This window comes from Biomphalaria glabrata, chromosome 11 (assembly GCF_947242115.1).
Source record: "Biomphalaria glabrata chromosome 11, xgBioGlab47.1, whole genome shotgun sequence".
Taxonomy (NCBI): Eukaryota; Metazoa; Mollusca; class Gastropoda; family Planorbidae; genus Biomphalaria; species Biomphalaria glabrata.
The window spans coordinates 29,168,640-29,190,675 of record NC_074721.1 but is presented as its reverse complement, the minus strand read 5'-3'; the positions used below and the strand labels follow the sequence as shown (position 1 = coordinate 29,190,675).

The window sequence follows — 22,036 nt, the reverse complement described above, 5'->3', positions numbered from 1 at the left end:
TTTAGATCTAAATGTCGGTCTAGATCTAGCTAGATCTATTTCTAGTTTGTGTGACAAATGACAATGGAGATATTAATTTTTATTTGCGAGGGGAAAGTCTTCTTGTCATTAGTACTCAACTGTAGCTTAAAGTAGGTCAAGAATTATTTGTTTTTTAGTGTTGCCAATTTATCTAATTTTGTTAGAAGAATAAATCTTTTTTAGTTTCTCTTTATTGCATGTAACATGTTATTAATCTTGAATGTATGGATAAGGTTAATAATTATTATTTAAAAAAAATATAAGTGTACGCTAAATGAATATATGTAGATGCAGAGGCTGAGGGATAAAGCACTTGGAACCGTAAGTCCAGTGTTTGAATCCTGGTGAAGACTCTAGGTGAACCACTTCGTGGGCCGATTTTTGAGTTTGTGTTTCCACCCAAACTGTCTTTGTAACCTTGTTTTATGTCTTGATTAAGAAGTGTATACTTGTAGCATTCTCGGAATAATTAAATACAGCTCCAGATTTACGACAGTGAGTCTACCAAGGGCCTTACCCTATACAAACTCAAAAATATACACTTTTAAAACTAAAATATCCATATTAAGTATTTTTTGAAAGGAAAGTGAGATGATATTTGTCAAGGACTCCATTTCTTTCTACTAAAAGGTCGCGTGCTGTAGGATATAAGTATTTTCATTCATAAGTGGATCTTTAGTAAGGTTTCCAACAAGTGTAGGGGCCTCAAAAAAACAAACCTGCCACAAACTTAAATCCGGCTCTGGGTGATTTGAATATTTATTGCATATTTAAAATAAAATTAAAATACAAAGTATTGCAGCTTAGTAACTTTGTAGAATTCTTTATGTTCTTTCAAATATGTTTACTCCAATTTTGGTACGAATGTGCTAATGCACCATAGCACCTCGGAGTCTGCTGAAGCACTTTCACAAGTCAGATATCGGCTTTATGTGATTAGGTCTTGTCGTTTTCCGTTCCATTTTTTTTGTAATCACAGGAAGTACATATTTGGCTTTTTTTAAAAATTCCTACATTACGTCTCACGCTAGATTTCTGCCTGGTCATCGATCAGCCGACCAATCAAATGTCCTCTTTCATCAGCTAAAATCTCTGACCATTTTTTTTATTAAGGCTTTTCGTTTCTCTTACAGGGAGGTTAAAGGTCATTTTATGTATACATCTATTTGTTAGAGGGCTAGAGCTATTCGGGAATTAAAAGAAAGGGAAAACGAATGGGGGGGGGGGGGGGTTAAGGAAAAAGTAATGTTAAGAGAGGGAAACAAATGTCAGGGGGGGGGGGAATAAATGTGTAAGATTGCAGAAGTGAAAACCATCACTTATCTGCAGCAAGAGAAACGTTACAAGAGAAGTATTAATTACCTTTCAGAGAAATGAGAAACTAGAGTTGATCCTGTGAACACAAGATAGAGAGATATAAGAGGTGTAGAATGAACTTCAGAGAATTTCGAGTTTTCAGGAAGTACTGCTGGCGGTGCGAGTTTTTAATGATGCCAGATTTTAGAAAGTACTGCTGATGATGAGGTTTTTAGAAAGTACTGCTGATGATGAGGTTTTTAGAAAGTACTGCTGATGATGAGGTTTTTAGAAAGTACCGCTGATGATGCAGGTTTTTAGAAAGTACTGCTGATGATGAGGTTTTTAGAAAGTACTGCTGATGATGCAGGTTTTTAGAAAGTACTGCTGATGATGCAGGTTTTTAGAAAGCACTGCTGATGATGAGGGTTTTAGAAAGTACTGCTGATGATGAGGTTTTTTAGAAAGTACTGCTGATGATGCAGGTTTTTAGAAAGTACTGCTGATGATGCAGGTTTTTAGAAAGTACTGCTGATGATGAGGTTTTTAGAAAGTACTGCTGATGATGCAGGTTTTTAGAAAGTACTGTTGATGATGCGAGGTTTTAGAAAGTACTGCTGATGATGACGTTTTTAGAAAGTACTGCTAATAATGCAGTTTTTAGAAAGTACTGTTGATGATGCAGGTTTTTAGAAAGTACTGCTGATGATGAGGTTTTTAGAAAGTACTGCTGATGATGAGGTTTTTAGAAAGTACTGTTGATGATGCGAGGTTTTAGAAAGTACTGCTGATGATGAGGTTTTTAGAAAGTACTGCTAATAATGCAGTTTTTAGAAAGTACTGCTGATGATGCAGGTTTTTAGAAAGTACTGCTGATGATAAGGTTTTTAGAAAGTACTGCTGATGATGAGGTTTTTAGAAAGTACTGCTGATGATGAGGTTTTTAGAAAGTACTGCTGATGATGAGGTTTTAAGAAAGTACTGCTGATAATGAGGTTTTTAGAAAGTACTGCTGATGATGCAGGTTTTTAGAAAGTACTGTTGATGATGCGAGGTTTTAGAAAGTACTGCTAATAATGCAGTTTTTAGAAAGTACTGCAGAGAAAGTGCATGATCTTTGAAAGTCAGTTATTGCGAAGTCAATGTTTTAGAATTTTGAGGTTCGCATTGGGTTATTGGGATTCAATGTTTTAGAATTTTGAGGTTCGCATTGGGTTATTGGGATTCAATGTTTTAGAATTCTGAGGTTCGCATTGGGTTATTGGCTAGTCAATGTTTTAGAATCGAGTTTCAGAGTTAACTAAACATTTGAAAAAAAAAATGAGAAAACAATTTGTAGATTTGTAAGTACATATGTTTTAATCTGAAACTGATAAGGTCGTGGATGAATAGAGATACACAAACATCTTGTTCTTGTTTAATTCAATTGGAAATAGGAGTACGGTACAATTAACATCTGATACTCTAAAAAACTGAATCTTGAATATTATATAGCGACATACATTCTCTATAAATAGTATTCGGTTGTTGTTTTTTTCTCTTTAGTATTTCGAGCAGATCATTATTTTGTTTTGTTTTGTTTTTTAAACTAAATTTCTCTTTTGAATGGGTGTACCAATACATTGGATGTAGGCCATACATAGTCTCTTTCCTTTTGATCCCAATTAGATTTCTACATCTAAGAATGTCTATAACTTAGGCTTAGATGAATGTGGTCAGAGCTGGAGCAAGCAAGTTATGCTTAGAAATCTACATCTCACCCTATACATACACTACCACCAGCACCATTGTGAAGGCCTCCGTGGATGTTAGGATCGAAGCTTTCGGGACTTGTACATATTGCCTCATTCATTCAACACTATTTCACAAGTTGTAAACATTTAAATACTTCCACTTCACAGACAAAAGTCATTCGGATTAGGTCTTGCTTTTTTTTTTACAAAGCTTATATCAACTCACTCTGACTGTCCGTCCGTCTGTCTGTCTGTCTGTCTGCCTGTCAGTCTGGTAAAAAATTTGTACACATTATTTATCCCACACCCAATCTCGGATCAAGCTGATATTTCGCACAATAATTTCTTTTACCTGACAACACAAGAATGAAAAAAAAAATTAGTTACTGTTGGTAATTAACTAGTTTGTTTGGTATCTCGAACAAGGGAAAGAAATTGTACTTCACTGGAGCGGTGGTATACGCTGACTTAGTCCCCTTTATAGGTGGCCGCTCTAAATTGTAATAAACAATATATAACTTTACAATCTTCTCTGATCATATGTACCTCACTAGCAGAGTGGGTCAGTAGGTCAGCCCGAGGAGGCGCTAACCACGAGTTCGAATTAAATTAAGGGCTTTCGTTGTTTTTTTTTTTTTTTAGTTTTTTTTTTTTTAATGGTATTAAAAACTAATTACCGGTACGGTAGATCCACCCCGATATCCCTTTTCTTTGCCCCCCGTTCCCATTTTATAGGATCATAGAGTATTGAGAAAGCTAAAAGGCATGAAACACTTGGTAAAAATATTTCTAATCGCACAGATTTATTGTTGTTGGCCTAGCTCTATTACAAATTGAATTACATAACTGTTCCAAACTAATTGATATAATTACATTTCGTATAAGCTTTTTTTCATTTCTTGTTTCTCCTCTGATATTGAAGATTTCCAAATAATATACAAGTTTGAAATGCGATAGAATAACAAAAAATCTGGCAATAATTCTGGTATTCGCGAACGCCAAAGAAGATATTCGATTTCAGAAGATCGACTCCGGCTGCAATCGAATCTTTCTTACAACAACTCGGCCTCATCTTATGGAGTGAAATGGAGTGAGGGGCGAGAGGTGAGAGAGAGAGAGAGAGAGAGAGAGAGAGAGAGAGAGAGAGAGAGATAGAGAGAAGAGAGAGGGAAGGGTGACAAGGATAGGGAGGGGTAGACGAAAACTGGCAAAGGGGGAAAAGACGGCTGGGGGGGGGGGGGGGGAGGGGATATGTCGCTGCGATGTTGCTATTTGGCTCCTGAGTGTGTGTGTGTGGGGGGGGGTAGCAGTGTCGGCCAAGACAAGGGGTAAATAAGATTGGCTGGACGGTGTCCAGTGATAAGCCTGATAGAGGCTGGACTCAAAGGTAAATTAGCTGGACTTGCCATCCTTGGCGTCAGAAGTCTGGGGTTACAGACAAGAGACTTAAGAGGGAGGAGGGGAGGGTGGGCGAGTAGTAAACATGGCGATTATTTTTGGTCGATACCCGGTATTCGGTCGATACCCGGTATTCGGTCGATACTCAGTATTTGGTCATCTGTAGAACTTCACTCTTAATTAGACTTTTTTTTTTAATTATCACAAAATAGTGTTAATTTATCATGTTTAAATTTCTCTTGACAAGAAAAGGCTTTTTTTTTTTTGTTTAATTGAAACTTGAGCGAATGCTAGGTGACATTAATTGATACGTTGCACGCCGACTGATGGATTGTGTTGTTAGAATCTTTTATAATTCTCAGTCTGACGCAATCTTCTCATTATCTTTGCTATTTGGTCTCTTTTTCCAAATCTGTTGATTGGAGTGTTACGGAGTTGAGCAACTTTCCAATGTCTTTCTTCCTACCTACGTCCTCGTAATGGTTGCTTGATAGCTAACTCACTAATAATCGCATTTATTATTAGTGTTTCTTAGTTTGACCTTAAAGGTATCTCCCTATGCCCCCCCTTCTTTTTTAATTAAGGGAGGTGGCGTGGTTGCTAATTGTAAATGGTTTTGCTTCCGAACCGTGGGGTCACGGGTTCAAATCTCGATAAAGACTGGCTTTTGATTTTCGAGATTTTTAGGACGCTATAAACCGACAACCTTTCAAAATCTCGTCAACTCAACTCTGATGGGAGCTCGACATTAGTTTGGGAAAGTAAAGGCGGTTGGCCACATGACACCCTCGTTAAATTTCAGCTAAATATAAACAGATGACCTTTACACCCCCTGCCTTAGAGATTGCAACGTCTCAAAGGAGTGCTTTACATTTTTTTTTTTGTACATGGAGGCTGGATGTATTTTGTATTACCTTCATAACTTTGTCATGTTGCAACATAATAAAAGTGGACATTTGATTGTGACTTAGAGTTACGTAGAGTTGCCCACATTGGGAACAATACTAAATGACGATAGAACAACGTGTTAACAAAACAGTTACCTCCCTCATTGCGGTGGTATCGTGATTCATCTCCCCAGTTCACACACGATTTTCAGAATAACCAAAGTATTGAATATAATTGGCTTCAAATCAATTACTGAATTTTTTTTTTCAGAGAGAAATGTTACATTCAAATTTTTATAAATGGTTTGTATCGAATGTTTTCGTTTCATTTTTTTTGTACTCAAAAGAAGTGTTGCTTTTACTGTAAGACTAACTACGTTAGGTTTTGAATATATCAGGTAAATATTGCTAGTTTTAGAAGTATTAGCAAGGCTAGGTCTTTGATCCGAGCACAACAGACAACGCTTACAAAAACCGCAGCGTCTCTTCAAAACATTTTCTTCAAAAATATCATTTTTCTAATTTCTAGCATTCTGATATTTCATCACGCTTTGATGTGATGAGATTTTTATAGTTTACTTCCTTTTTTAACTAATGGTTATTTACATATTTGCATTAAATAATGCCTTGATATTCTTCTTTTTTTTTTTCCAGAACTCAAGACAGCCAAAACGTGTTAGGTCGACCTTGAAGTTGACCTTGTCAGAATGTCTGTGGCCACGCCGCAGTCGTGGGAAAAAAGCACTACCAATTTTAGCGCCATCGTTGCAGAATTGACCCAGATGATGGCCATCGATAACACCACGCTCTTCTCTTCCGGCTTCATGGACAACATGAGCTCCTCCTACATCACCGACATGTGCAACGGCACGTGCTCAGGCAACGGCTCCAACAACGGGACGTCCAGCAAAGCAGACGATCCCGGGCAGGTCTACTCCATCGGGGTGACGGTCATTCTGGGATTGCTGGTGGGTATCGTTAGCCTGGTGACTGTCCTGGGTAACATCACGGTGTTGCTGGCCTTCGGGTTAGAGCGCACCATCCGGCAGCCAACCAACTACTACTTAGCCTCCTTGGCTGTGTCGGACCTTCTCATTGGGACGTTCTCAATGCCGCTGTACACGCAATACTTGCTCATCGGGAGGTGGCCCCTAGGGCCTTGGCTGTGTGACCTCTGGCTGTCGCTTGACTGGACGGTGTGCCTTACCTCTCAGTACACCGTCTTTCTTATTACAATGGACAGGTTCCTCAGTGTGAAAATCCCGGCGAAATATCGCAACTGGAGGACGGAAAGAAAGGTCATGGTCATGATCTCGGTCACGTGGATCCTTCCCGCGTGCGTGTTCTTTACCACGATCATCGGCTGGCAGTTCTTCGTAGGGATACCGGAAAAGAAAGAGGGAAACTGCGAGGTCCAGTTTATGAGTGACCCCCTGTTTACCTTTCTCCTGACAATCGGTTACTATTGGATAACTCTATTTATCATGATCGGTCTCTACGCAGGCATATACAAAGTGGCTTTAGACCTGCAGAGAAAGTCGGACGAGAAGCATAAGAAGATGCAGTCCACCATGGAGTTGGCAGGCGACAACCCAAACGCCGCCGTGCGAAGCTTTACTCACGAGCACGATGGCGCCAGCAACAACAACAGCAGCGGGGCGGGCGACAGCCAGGCGCCCCAGCTCAAAGCCAACAAGAAGAGCAAGAAAAAAGTGCTGGAACACAGTAACTCTAGAAAGTCAGTCAAAGCGGGGCTGCCCGTGCCGCCCGGTACCCAAGCAGTGAACACCACCAGCTTCAGCACTGCTAAACCAGAGGACAAAGATGAGGACAGGTCTAGCAGCCCCGCTTTCGCCTCTGATGACGACAACAGCAGTAGCGGGGGAGCGGTGGGCACGGCGAAGTCGCCCCAGAGCCCCGCCGTTTATTCCGGGAAACCTCACCCTACCGGTGGAATAGTAAACAGCGTATTGTACGCCAACACTGGGGGTCTGGTTCGCTCACTGCACGGGGATTTATTCTTTGGGCAAACCTCGGATGCTCCTGGAACTCAAAATCTTTTGCAACCCCCTCCTCCGTATTCGACGCTCGACGTGAAGAACGTGAGCGACACCGGATCCGACGTCGAGGGAAGTCAGCTGTTGGAATTTGACAGCGTTTACTCTTCCTCCGCCTCTGATCGCCTTGAGAAACAAACCACGCCCCTGCTACAGAACGAGATTTTAAAAGGCTGTCGGTTTATAGACGAGAAAAGCTTTATGGCCACACTTAGTTCCGAGAGTGCCGCCTTGCTTCCGGTCATCACGGGAGAATCCGAGCTGGACGACTCGGACGTCAACGACCTTCACGCCTCCTCTCCCATATGGAAAAGGAGGACCTCTCTGCCTCCTCTTGCCACGGATGTATTTGATCTGGATGACGACGCTAGCGACTGCCTGATCAGCACCGATTTCCCCACCACGACAAGCAACATGAACGCCAGCAACGTAACTCCTGTGTACTCCAACAGCAAAAACAATCACAAAGGGCAGAGGCCCCGGGCCGACACTGCCAACACGCTCACCTCCACAACCACCGGGGCCGACACTGGCACCGACGACAGCAGCGGGAACAAATCCAGCGAGGCGCCCCACGGGGCGCACTCGGACGGCCAAGGTAACAACTGCTCCAAACAGCAACTGTCCGACACCAACGAGGACAGCGGGCGCTCCGACACCAACTGTCTCTCCGCCGTCCGCCGCCGCCAAAACAAAGACACCAGACTTCACACCTTCGTCAAATCCGTCAGGTCTAGAAACAGCAGAAGACGAAACCGGCGGGAAAGGAAGTCAAAATCAGAGAACAGGGCGCGCAAGGCCTTGCGGACTATCTCATTCATTCTAGGCGCTTTCTTACTGTGTTGGACGCCCTATCATGTAGCCATCTTGATACAGGCCATCGACAGTAACTGGGTAAACCCTGTCTTCTATTCCTTCAGTTACTGGCTTTGCTACCTAAACAGTCCTATTAACCCTTTCTGTTACGCGTTCGCTAACGTTCAGTTTAAGAGGACATTCCTTCGTATCATGAGATTCAACTGGCACAGGACATGAGAATGGCTAGTTCATAGCACGTGTAACTTACTCTATATTTAGAAACAATTATCTGAACTATGCTGACCGTTTGAATGACGACATATCTATTAGACCACCATAGATCAGCGGTTCCCTACCTTATAAGTCCAAATGATCACTCTCGGTATCTGAGCTGTGGGGATATTATATACGTGAAACTTGCGAGCATTCACACACACACAGACTGTTTCTATTAGAATTCAGTGAAATAAGACGGCTACTACACAATCAATTCAGTATATTCCCTATAAAGATGCCGTCTTTATTAAACGTCTAAATTCTTCTCTACCATCATGTCAAATCCTTACAACTATTGCGTCATCAATTTGTGTTGTACTAAGCACTTTTTGCTATTGAAATTTAATTTTTATTACTGAATACTCCCTGAGTTAGTAGTGTTGTGATCATACGAGGAACAACTCTGATAACTGTGATACACTCTGTAGGCATGTAAACAAATCCCCACCACATTTGGATACATTCAACCAATAGCTATAAGCCAATTTAATGAGTAACTTATACTCTGGATCACACAACACTAAACCTATTTGACATTAGTAGCACATATAGTCTTGTTAAAGCTTGTTGATGTATATTACGATGGCCCGAGTTTGTACCTCACTAGAATTTTTGGGCCAGGATATAGTTATCTATATTTCTAAAGGCTAATCAGAAACTCGGACATTTTACATATATAAATTTAGATTCTTTTAATTGTATAGCGTATACAATCTTAAAAGATTTCTAAATGCTAAAAAAATGTCATTGTTACTTTCTTCTCTCAAAACTACGGGACACGTAGACAACAGGATGGGAACCGCTCTTATTTCTATAGATCCGTTGGTTGTTGTTGTTGGTGGGTTTTTTTTGTTTTTGTTTTGTTGTTTGACCTTGCTAAATGTGTGTATAGTTGTTATTAGCCATTTCGCTCATTCATCTAACTGCAATGGAACGAAGCTTCTCAAACATGCGGGCTCAGAATCTCATTGCATCCGCGCAACGCTTAAGTATAAAGAGCCCTAACCCACTGACGCGTTATTAATATGCACTACAGTTAAGGGGCCCCCCAGTACTACATTCCCCTCCCAGCTTAGGGTGAGTGAGATAGAGGATGTCCTAATGGTTGCGATGCAACGGATTGAGGGGCCCATGAATGTAAGTGGGGGGTTCTTGCTATTGATTTGATACAATGAATCAAAGCCTTGTTCTGAGACTTTGACCATTGTGCTGATACAAGCTCGCCTGTGATGTCTCACTGAAAGTTTCTTTTTGTTGGTTATCCTATTATTTCAAATGAATTGACCCTTAACCTTTCATGTATCTTAGCAGTTGTTGTTTTGTATCAAACCACTTCCCTCCACAACTCAACGCCGTTTGCGTTTTTAATGTTTTCTCCTCAAGCCGCGTTCACACAAGCCGTATGTGTCAGAATCTTTTATTGACAATTTCAAATGCTTGGTTCAGTGAACACATTTATTAAACGATCGGGACCATTTCTCTTCGTTTAAATTAGATCAAATTATAAATATAACCCGATTCATTCGAAAAAGAAATCTTGCTATTAAATAAAAATATTAATCTAGTTACAGATTTTATCTACATTTTTCTGAATCTACGCCACAGATACACTTTGACGTCACAAATACACTGTGACATCACTAATACACTCTGACGTGCTGTTGTGATAAACTCTAATGAAACTGAAACGGTAGATACTTATACTTTGAATTCATGTTACATTGGGACTCAAGATGAATGCAAAAACTTGTAACATCTGTAAGACAGTGTATCTTCTAAAACCAACCTATTAAAGCACATGACTTAATGCCAAAAATAATCAAATAATTAGACTACGAACGGCCATTTTCATTATAATAATGATTCCAAGCAGGATTGAACTCGTCCCTAGTTCTGGTCACATGACCGTGTTGTCAGCTTGATAGACTGTGAGGCTAGAGACTTCTGGTCTTTGTTGATATTGCAGAAAAAAAACAATACGGCCAGTTGGAATGCGCCTTGATAGCTTTGAACTTGCCAAATCAACATGTTAATTTATCTTAGACTAGAGAGAGAGAGAGAGAGAGCAAATGAGTGACTTAGTGAGTCTTGTGTGTATGTGTGTATGAGAGAGAGAGAGAGAGAAGGGGAGAGAAGCAATAGTGTAAACTGGACAAGCTATCAGAAATTGTTGAATGAACTGCGTCCCTCACAATACAATGCGTTATTTACACTAGGTTGTAAACTTACGCTTGGTTTGTACACGTCTCGCAGATAGTTCAAATAAATTTACTAAACTCTTCATTATATAATCTATCGACCTGAGATCTTTATTTTAACAAAGTTGTTTTATACAGTCATTGTTTGGTCTCACCATTTAGACAACCTAAATTAGTGGGTAAGAATATCAAATTTAACTAATGAGTTAGTCGACCCCGCCATCTGTTGAGTATTCTATGGCTTCTCAGTCTAGGTACAGAATCGACTAAAGAAGATTTTGACTTTACAATGAAGCTCTAACAATAACTCTGACACCCTTACAAGGCTTTCTTTGATAGGTAGGTGACTCATTTTAAAACAAAACGATCAAAACAATGGTAAAGGGAGATAATGATATGTACACATTTTGGTTATAGACTAAAACATTACAGTTGTAAATATTTCACACCGTGTGCACCAAGATGGACGAATAAGAACATTAACTGTAGAGTGATCTAGGCTTGTGTAGAATAGCAATGATAGTTGTCCACTTTGTTCTAATGTTCTGGAATGTGCCAAAGTAAGTTAAGTTCCCCTTTCAGACGTCACGCTCTATCAGGTAGATGATGTAAAGGTCATTGTATCTATGGCCCATGGGTAATGAGGCTGTCACGTGGACAGCAAAACGACCTACCACCTTTACTTTTCACCAACTTATTTCAGGGTACCCATTAAAGTAGGGTGGACTCAGAGGCGCCTTACTGATCCCGAAATTAAAAATCCCGGTCTATACTAGCGTTTTACCTCTAGGTCACCATGCCCTCGTATGTCCAAAAGATGCTAGCGAAAGGTGAGATGAAGTCAAATTTGACCTCGCCCTTGACATATCTGACCTTTGATAGGTCGCGTACAAACGGTATTTTTTAATTTACTTAGATGAAGGAGAAACTTTACATATTACTATGACTGGAAACACGGGGAACCAACATTTCAGCGATAATCTCGCAATCAGGAAGAGTGTTCGAGATTTCATAGAGTGATTCTCGTCTTAGATCTAGATATAAAGAGTAGAAACTGAACCGTCATTTTGCTTTCACTGCGGCGACTTCCTGTGGTCAGCGTGTTAGTGTCGAAAACGTTGAATCCACTCTCGTAGATCTACAAGCAGGTTTAAAATTACTGGAATGTCGCTAATGCGTCTAGGTCAAGGACATTTACTAAACAGTATCATTTAGACCAAACTGATGTAACCTTAACAGCGCTATGTTGACCGCTAGACACAAATTGTTATGAATCACTTTTTGGGACGTTTTTTAATCATCATTAAGGTTTAAGGTTAGAGATTAAGTTAATCAATTCACTTTAGTTGGACTTAAAGACTCGGTTAATTCCCAGTTTGAAGGAACCTGAAAAGAATGTACAGACCAATGAGAGCGCGCCTTTCCGCGGCACGATCTCAAGAAGACGCACTACTTTTTGTTTACGAAGTGCAAACGTTGATGTGTGAATCCGCGCGTGTTGAACCTTTCTTGTGTGTTGTCCTCATGTTTCTAGAAAGCTGAAACTCACAAGCACTCACCGATAACCATTCGTTCATTAGTTTCATATTACAAAGTTAAAAGATATCAGTATCACGTCGTCCTGTATTAACTATGACAAGCTCCTTTGATATCATGTGTATAACTCCTCAACTAACGCCATTGATTCAGCTGTTACCATAGAAATATGCATATATGTATGTGCTATGAATATACTTACGTATATAATGTACAAATGTACACACCTTTTTTGTACAACAGTTTGTGTAGTTAGGCATTACTACTATCAGTTGAATATGTCCATTATGAACATGATACTAATGTGCGTGTATTTAGTATGTGCAATTATGTAAATATATTCTAATAAAGATTTGCTAAAATTGTGAACTTGCTAAAAGCGTCACCACCATTTACATTGATCAGTTCGAGTATTTTCTGTTTACAAGAGACTCTCATTGCAATTACTTCATACATAGTGACCTTAGCTAGCCATACAATGATGAACTGAAATTGATAAAATTACGACAATAAAAACACCTAGGGGCCAGTGGGAAAGGTATTATTGAAAGGTAGCCACAATTTAGTACTCCTGTGATGTAGCAAACATATAGAACTGTTGTAGCCTTAAACGAGAAGTTTAATCAAATGAGTCTAACGAGTCTCAAATGTAGCTCTATAGTTCTGAGGAAGATTTCCAAATTGGCCAGAACAAAGCTAAACTAAAAACAAAACAGAATTTTCTCTAGAAGAGTGTAAGGCGTATCCAAATGTGTCAGTTTGTTGAGATTTTAGATACATTTGAAGAGTTAGTTTGAGCTTAAAAGTTAGATACCATTGGCGTAACTAGGGTGGTGGGAGGGGGGGGGGAAGGTCCAAATTTGAAAATTCCCCCGAGCCCCCACTTGAGGGTTTCCCCAAATGAGTGTCCGAAATTTGTTTTTACATTATCTCATGATGTCGAATGTCAAAATGCAGGGGCCTCAAAAGAGACCAGGCCCCCCAAATCATTAGCTACGCCACTGTTAGATATCAATACTTTGTCGTAAAATGGTAAAGAGGAAATGTTTTAGCGTCATCTTGGAAGCAAGTCATTCAGGATCCTCTTAGCTATTTAATGGCGTAAGGTGAATTGGGGCAGTGACTCCAAACATTTTTCGTGATGGTGGTCACAAAAGAGACCATTGGAGCCCAGCCTTAGCCACTTCACTATGGACCGAGGTCAGATATTTCTAAGGGACGGATATATTAGAAGATAGTAGTCAAATCAAGTTAAAACTTCTTGTCCAAAGTTTGATTTGTTGAGGATAGTAGTTGTAACAATTCAAAACTTCCTGTCCAAAGTTTGATATCTTAGAAGATAGCAGTATTGTTCTCTCTTGCTGTAGTATTAAGTTACAACCTCTTCTCCAAAGTTGGGTAAGACAGTAGTGTATACCAGAGGGGAACTGAAAGGGGGGGGGGCATATAGTTTTAAATCAGCTTCATTATGCACAGAGGGCAGACACATTTCGAGGGACCGGATAGCACACCGCCACGGGTCGGATGTGTCGTACTGTGGGCATATTGCTGTACACCTAGAAATGTTGCAGTAGTCCTTATTACAACAGTATAGAAGCTATAAACCTAACCTTTGAATGTGTTCAATACAGATCAAGCTATTGGCCCAGTGCGAGAATGTGGCATGACAACAGTTTATAGATCACCAAATCAAAGCAAAAAGACTAAGAGATTGTTCCGTTAAGGACATGCACGATGAGAAAAATCCCAATTTTTGTAAAATCCTACCTAAAAAAAGCACCGATCCTGGTAAAGCATTCATCACAATAGTTTCGAGGCAGGAATCATGATCTATTTATGTATTTTCTTGTAAGCACATCCATCAAACATCCAGGTAGTCTTGTCATCATAATCCTCAAAACATCTTTCAGATCATCCTTTTATTCTGCTAAGCACAGAAACCATTCGCTGTATTATGTTATAAGTCATAGCCAAAAAAAAAAGCTAACATTTATAAATAATCCAGTCAATACCGTACCTATACATTAGCTGCTTCTCTATAATGATTGATATATTTATATATATTTATACATTTATATGCATGAATGATTGAATAGTATTGTAGACTAGGATTGCCTTGTACATAGCTGCTAACGTCATATATTATAACTTACTCTACATATATATATAGTGTACAAACTTACTTTTTTTTCAGTTTGGAGAGTTCAGTGACGCGGGTAGTTAGGGGCCCTGGACCCCAGCTATGGTCCTCAGTGACGCGGGTAGTTAGGGGCCCTGGACCCCAGCTAAGGTCCCCCCCCTCCGTATATTAGTATCCATGTCCATACGATTTCATGCCCCCTCAATCGTCCAACTATCATGATATATATAAAGTAATGTCATTGTAATGATACACATACTAGCTTATCCTTTTATATTAGTGGTTGTGTCCTTTGTCTTAAGCTGCAAGGCTTGTAGGCTACCGTGTACAGGACAGTCCAAGACCTTAGCTTTCAATTTGCATTAATACCATAGAAACATCCAGTTTGTGCTAGATGTGTGTGTGTGTGTGAGAGAGAGAGAGGTCAGAGGTGAAATGTTAAAAGATTAATTTATTTTATTTTATTTCCTAATTACTTTTAAACCCGGAAGTGACGAGGTGGTTTATACAGTAACAGACGACTTAATGTGACTTCTGAAGTCTGATATAGAGAAGACATTTTAATTTGTAGTGTAACTTCAATTGCTCAATCCATATCTTTCGTGGTCTTCCTTGTAACGAAGCAGGGGTAGTAATAGCCTTTAGACATTATCCAATCTCTTTCTCTTTCTTTCTCTTTCATTCTCTTTTTTTCTCTTTTTTTTTTTTTGTTTCTTTTTCGCTTCTTCATTTATTTTACTCTTTCTATTTTCTTCGACCTTTCTATTTGTCTTTTTTTCTCTCTTTCTCTTGCACACTTTCTTTCTTTCTCTCTTTCTCTCTATCTCTCTCTCTTTGAAAGATCTAGCGTACGTCACTTATTAAACAGAACAAGTCAACACAAGTAGTATATTATTGATATAACAACACCACCATTCAGGAATACGACAAAATATTCAAATTCAGGTAGACCTAATCTATGTCTTAGACATCAGGAGGTGGCAGTGCAATTCATTGAATCAAATATTACCGGACGTATACTTTCAGTGCTTCATTAAAACTTCAAATCCTTACTTTACCTCTTGCTTGGCGCCCCCGATGTAAATGATTGAACAATCCCTCAATATTAGAATCCGATTGACCCTAGCTTGATGTCACTGGCATGTGTTTAAAATCATTGAATATGTGCATTCCTTCTCAGTGCACTTTGATCTAGCCAGACGTTAATCTTGTGTTGGTTTGTTTTGTTGTTGTGACGTCAAGTGTTGTGTTTGATAATAGCTTTGTTTTGATTTGTTTCTCTTATGTTCAGAATGTGGGACTAAGTTGCAAGAGAAACATTGACACTAGACACCCAGCACATTTACCCGGTGTCTCCTAAAAGCATTTAATGATGATATTATTTGTTTATAAGCCGAGATAGATGTTTAGAGTCAGTGTTTGTCATTGTCTTCGCCAGCGGGTCTACATTTAAGGAGCTGTGATAAAAGGGTCGGAGTTACGCAGAAGCGGACTGGGTGTTGAAATCGGCCCTGGCATTTCTATACAATCCGGCCCACAAATTGTATATCATATGATGGACATTTCTAGGTCTACCTGTCCTTAAAATCATTGTTAAGTTTGATAATGTATCGATAACTTAACGCATGCATACAATGAACTCTTTATAAGAAATATAGTAGACCAGCTAGACTCTATGTTGCTTTTTAATCGCTAAAAGTGTGGACCCTAAAAGGATGAAGCCAAATAGTAGCACTATCTACGGATGTAGACTATTACATTATTTCGGAAAATGTGTTAGATTAAATTAGCTTTACACTGTAGAGTCTGTCAAAGTGTTTTTTTAACATGACGTTCAGAGGGCCCCTTTTACAAGAGAATATTATATTATAAGACCTTTAACAATTTAATACGTTCTATAGTGGCATTCATGAGGCCCTTTAGGTGGCCCTACCGGCCCATTTGGGTACCGGCCCACCGGTCATTTGCCCGAATGCCCATTTGGCCAGTTCGCCCCTAGAGTCCAAGACTTTGCTACCGCCAACCAAGGTCTCACGCTTAATGGGGGCTTTCACATTTCGAACATAATATTGTTTTAACAAAACATGCAATTAAATATAAACCAATAATGGAACTAGTATTAAATGTACTAGCAGTTTATTTATTTCTTCACAAATAGAACAATCAGTACTATCTGTTAATATAGGTAAGTGTTTTTATTTTGTACTTTGAAAATATTACTTCAGATGAGTCACGTTCGGGGCCTCAACCTACTCAAATCTGGCACTGTGTGGGGTTCTAAAACAATAACTTGGTTGTACATTTATTGACATCTTTGCATACAGATTTTATTAAGTCATTGATGATGAATATAGCACAATCTTGAATCATATTGGACTCACAAAAATACATTTTAGAAATTAGTGCAACAAAAAAAAAAGTTAACACCAAAAACAATTTTAAGTTTTAAAAAAGCAAAACATTTGGAATAGGAGTCTAACACATTCGAAGTGATGCATGAGTTACTATGCAACAAACTTTTATCTTTCCATTTCGCTGTACTGTCTGTCTCAGCGCTCTCTTCTCAACTGACCCACTCCTACACTCAACTCTCTCCAACACACTCATACCTAAAAACACTTTTACCAAGGATTTCATCTAAATAATACCTACAAAAGACAATACACAGTTACACACTTATTGGTCACTCAAAACAAGCACACTTACTTTATTAATGTTTAATATATTTAAATTCAATTTACATACAATATATGTAAATTCAATATTTAAATCATATATAAGAATAAAATCTTTAGAGGATGTCTGTATGTATCTTTTTTTAACAATTATTGCTTCAATTTTTTCTTTTGTTTTTTTTACATTTAGAATCAATCTTAGTTTTAAAGTTCGATGGTTCATAGTTTATAAGCTCATTGCCTGCTGTGTCTGTGTGATAAGCCGGCCCTGTTACCCACAGTTGCCACTATATGTTTTATAATTTCCCAGCCGTAATACATCCATCATTTTGTTAGCCCCTGTTTGGCCTGCTGAGGGGGGTGGGTGTCCATAATTAGTTTTTATTGATCTGAAAGTTTGATTGACAGTAGATAATAACCTTTGATAAAATAGTTTTGGTGTTTTATTTTTAGCTCTGCGAGCGCCAAGCTTTTCGATCAGGCTTCCTCTAGTGGCTCCCTTTTCTCAGTTCTCCTTGACTCTCCCTTGTGGCTCCCACTTCTGACGCCTCTTTGTGACTTTTCTGGTTTTGACTCGCCCTTCTGATGTCCCTTTTTTTCTTTAAATAGCTGTCTCTAAAGAACGATAACTATTTTATTAACAAAGATTTATAATAGATTTGATGAAATTTGATTTGTTAAATGTAGATTTATGCAATGAGATAGAGACTTCAATTTAAACATTTTCCCTGTTGATATGAAAGTCTCAGTTTCAGCACAATCCTGGTGACATGCGTTGGTGTGGTACTATGATTAGATCAATAACAACTAAAATATTTGACATATCTTCAAAGCTATACATAGCAATACAATACGATTCAACCGATAGTAAGAAATTCCAATACAGCGCATTGCAAATCACATAATATGCTCTATTATCCAATATCCGCTGCTGGAAGGGAAGGTGATCGCATCTCGAATAATATAATCTGTACAACCAATCATTAGATCAGTCTAGACAAATAAATGTAGATCATCTTTTTATATCGCATTTTGGTCATTCTTGACCATCTGACCACTCACGACTTATTTCAACCAATTGTGAGGTAACATTTATATATTTTTTCTATTAAGTTTTAAAAACCCAAATGAAACTAACGGTTTCCGACCAAGTCTCTAACGTGTGCTTCATGTAATCCTTGAATCTCATAAAGCTGCCTCATTTCAAGAGACTGGTTATGTTCCGTTAGGATTACTAATTGAAAAAACAGCTTGACTCGGACCACTCAGTTGAAGTCGATTTGTTCAGAAGACAGAGCTCTCACTTCTGTCTACAAGAAGTCTATTTCGAAATAATGGCGACTCCGAAATCAACCAAATATTTATTTCAACAAAGAAGCCAGTGAGTCTACTAAACAGCTCACTTCCCTTCGTTGTATCTAGCATGCTCAACACACGTACTCTCTGAATTCCCTGATGCCAATGTGGAACTGTATGAAAAGTAATCGAGTTTCGTCTTGGAATTCCGATAATAAATGTAATTCGATTTCGTGATTCGATATAGATTTCATAATGTATGGATATTATAACTTGATTGTATATTATCTGGTAATCGAATCCACGCTGAAGAGTGTCTGTGTTTAAAAAAAAAAGAAAAATATCTTTAATATAATCATGGTGGAGATAGATCTAACAATATTTCATATGTTGGATGGGGGACGATATTAAACCTGTTATTTGAAGAACCTGATAGATATGGTAAAGCGTTCCACATAGAGACATCCTCTTCAGTTTTTGCTTGTTTTTTATTCTTTTATATGTGAGGAATCTATGACGGACAACCCAGAATGATAACATAAATTTTAATCTTGGAAATTAAACAAATAGTATCATTGCATGCATTATATTTAATTTATATACACCATTTTAAAGTTTGTAGACTAGAAGCGATACCAATTAGAGACTTTTTTGGGGGTCTGTCCCAATTCCATGTAATCAGAGACTTCATCAGTGGCTGTTTCGTTGTTCTTTTGAGGTAAATTCTCCACCATCCTAATTTGAAATTATATAAATGATCTCCCCTGAGAACGCCTGTGTCTTGACGTTGGCGATGTTTGCAATATATGAACAAAGGCTTTGTATAGAATTTGGAAAATTGTACAGTTAATTGAATTATGGGAAGTGAAACATATTAACTAAAAAAAATTAAATTAAAGTTGAAAGAGATCAGAAAGTGAAATTAATTTGATAATTTGATTTTCTTTGATTGCTAATGGTTTTGCAATGTATCATGCAATCCAGCCTTTTATTATTATGGCTCTTATTCGATTATGGCCCTCTTAGCGTATGATATAGCCCCAGTGCTACAAGATCTGGGCCCGTGACAAAAAGGGGCTTACAATGGCCATTGAAAGATAGTTCATTACTATTCAGAGGTCGTACTAGCTGTAAAAGTCATTCTACTTTTAATTGTAAACAAAAACTTCGCTAAAATGACTGCAAGGACCCAATTAAATATACAAGATGGCACGTACAATGGGGTGCAGTGGCGTAGCTAGGAATTTGCCATCATTTGTGGAACGGGGGAGACTTGACCTCTTTCGAACACTCATTTGGAGGACCCCTCAAGTGGGGGCCCCAGGGGATTTTCAAATTCTTCCCCCTCATTCCATCCTAGCTACACCACTGATGGGGTGTCATTTGTGAATGTATTTATACCTACACGAAGACTCGCTTTGGTTTTTAGTCACGCTCAAACTTCTATTTTCTTAGTAAGTTGGGGGGTGGGATCATACTTTCTTGAACCCGGGCTCAGGGACACCTTGCTTCGCCAGAACCCTAAAGGTTGTTGGCTTATATATCTATAATATCTGTAGCATTAATATCTGGCCATGTAACAGTAGCAGCATAAGAGCTCACATGTTCGTATAGCCTTTTTTTTTTAGTGCATGTAATTCAACTGAAATATTACGCTATTCTTTTCGAGACTACAGCTTGTTTTAATGAGATACATCGAGATAAGGACATAGCGAGATGTTGAAATAAATGTACGATGAAACGCTTGAGCGCTGAATTTCAGTTGGTCATAGAAACGTTCTCAAGTGGTCAAAACCCCAGGTTGTTCTAGTCAGAAAATAGTCCAGTAGTTCTCATTCGGTCGTGGAATGGTCATGTGGTTCTCTTTTAGTCATAGACAAGTCCAGTAGCTCTCAGTATGTCAGATAACAGTCCAGTAGTTCTCAAGTGGTCATAGAAAAGTCCAGTAGTTCTTTAGTGGTTAGAGAAAAGACCAATAGATCTCAGTATGACAGAGGACAGTCCAGTAGTTCTCAAGTGGTCAGAGAGAACATCAGTAGTTCTAAGGTGACCACAGAAGTGTAACCAGTCCAGTATTATTATTTAACCAACATTATCTAATCTTAAGGTCACGTTCACTTTATGACCAACGTGTGAAATGTCTTTTATTTAATTTGTTTTTGTTTCGTTTCTTCAACAAACATCATTTGGCTGTACAGAATATAGGCCAGTGTGGACTTTATAATCACCAATAAACAAAACTGATACTGTAAACCAAATGTGTTTATATCTGTGATACATTATATGTTTTGTTTTGACTAAGTTTTTTTTTTTTATTCATTTTGGGCAACAGTCTTTTATTTGTACAAAGCTTATATCAGCTGTTGGTCTGGTCAAAAGTTTGTTCACGTTATTTCTTCGACACCCAATCTCGGATTAAGAGGAAATTTCGCACGATTATTTCTTTTACATCCCAGAACAAGAATCAATTTAAAAAAAAAACAATTAGTTAACTAATTATTGATAATTAATTATTTTGTTTGGTATCTCGAACAAGGGATAGAAATCGTACTTGACTGAAGTGGTGGTATAAGCTGAATTAGTCCCCTTTATAAGTCGCCATTCTAAATTGAAACAATAATATATAACTATGCAATCCTCTCTAGTCATAAGTACCTCACTATCAGAGTGGTTAGCACGTCTACCCATGAGGCGTTAGCCACGAGTTCAAATTCAGGTCTTTTTGCTTTTTTTTTTTTTTTGTATATGCTTTTCAAAATTAATTACGGTAAAATCCAGCCAGACATCCCTTTCTTTGTCCCCCCCCCTCTCCCCCCCCCCCCCCCCAACTGGTCCAGATAAGTGAAAGGATCATAGCGTAGTGAGAAAGCTGAAATAGCGCTTAACAAACACAATTGGTCAAAATATTATTAATCTCACAGATTTATTGATGTTGGTCTAGATCTATTACAAATTTAATTCCATGGCTGATCCAAACGATACCTCTACACTTCGTATAAGCTTTCTGGTTGTTTTTTAAAAGTATTTTTTTATGTTTTTCTTGTTATTCAATACGTCCAGGACATAGTTGCAGTGAAATGCTAAACACTATCAGAAGTAGTATTCACTGCTACTCGTGAAACAAGGCTAAATTGGAAGTCGCTTTCTACCTCAGAGACTCACAATTACGTAGCTTAACAACGAAGTCTTGATCAAATACAAAATGTAAAGAATTCTTCTAGGCATGAATGACAAGTAGTTTCTTTTTCAAAAGTAAAGCCCTTCTCTAATCTATGCCCAGCAACTCTTGTCAAGCAGTGGGCTTACATTACAACAAATAAAACTCGCAAAAGATCAAATTTTTACTAAGAATTTCTTTAGCATGCAGACGAGCTGAATCGATTGTCAAACTAAGTTTTTTGGTTGTCTCAGTGGTCGCCAACCTTTCTCAAGTAAGGGGTCTGTCTGCATTTCCTATTCGCTTGTCTGCGTCACCAGAAGTCGTAGAGCCAAATGGAACTTAACTCTTGTGGTCTCATTAGGCGCCGTAAGATACGTTTGGGGGGGGGGGGATTCATGTACAAATAAACGTTGAACCATGAAAATAAGAAAAGTAAAACAGGTTTAAGCTCATACAGTGCAAGACCAGGACCTAAATGATCACATAACTTACTAGGGCATATTATTTACAGTTGACTCTACGAATGTGTAAATCTTTGTGACAACTCTTTTGTGTGTAAAGATAA

The 22,036-nt window shown here is 38.6% G+C and overlaps 1 protein-coding gene across 1 annotated transcript in view; it reads left to right on the top strand.

Annotated features, from left to right (window-relative positions):
• Window positions 1-20,341, top strand: part of LOC106058866 (muscarinic acetylcholine receptor gar-2-like) — a 237,880-nt gene extending 217,539 nt beyond the window's left edge. The window contains exon 5 of the mRNA XM_056003817.1: window positions 5,990-20,341. Coding sequence (XP_055859792.1) covers window positions 6,043-8,427 — 2,385 coding nt within the window. The 5' untranslated portion in view covers window positions 5,990-6,042 and the 3' untranslated portion in view covers window positions 8,428-20,341. The remainder of the gene's footprint in view (window positions 1-5,989) is intronic.
• The last annotated feature ends 1,695 nt before the right edge of the window (window positions 20,342-22,036 follow it).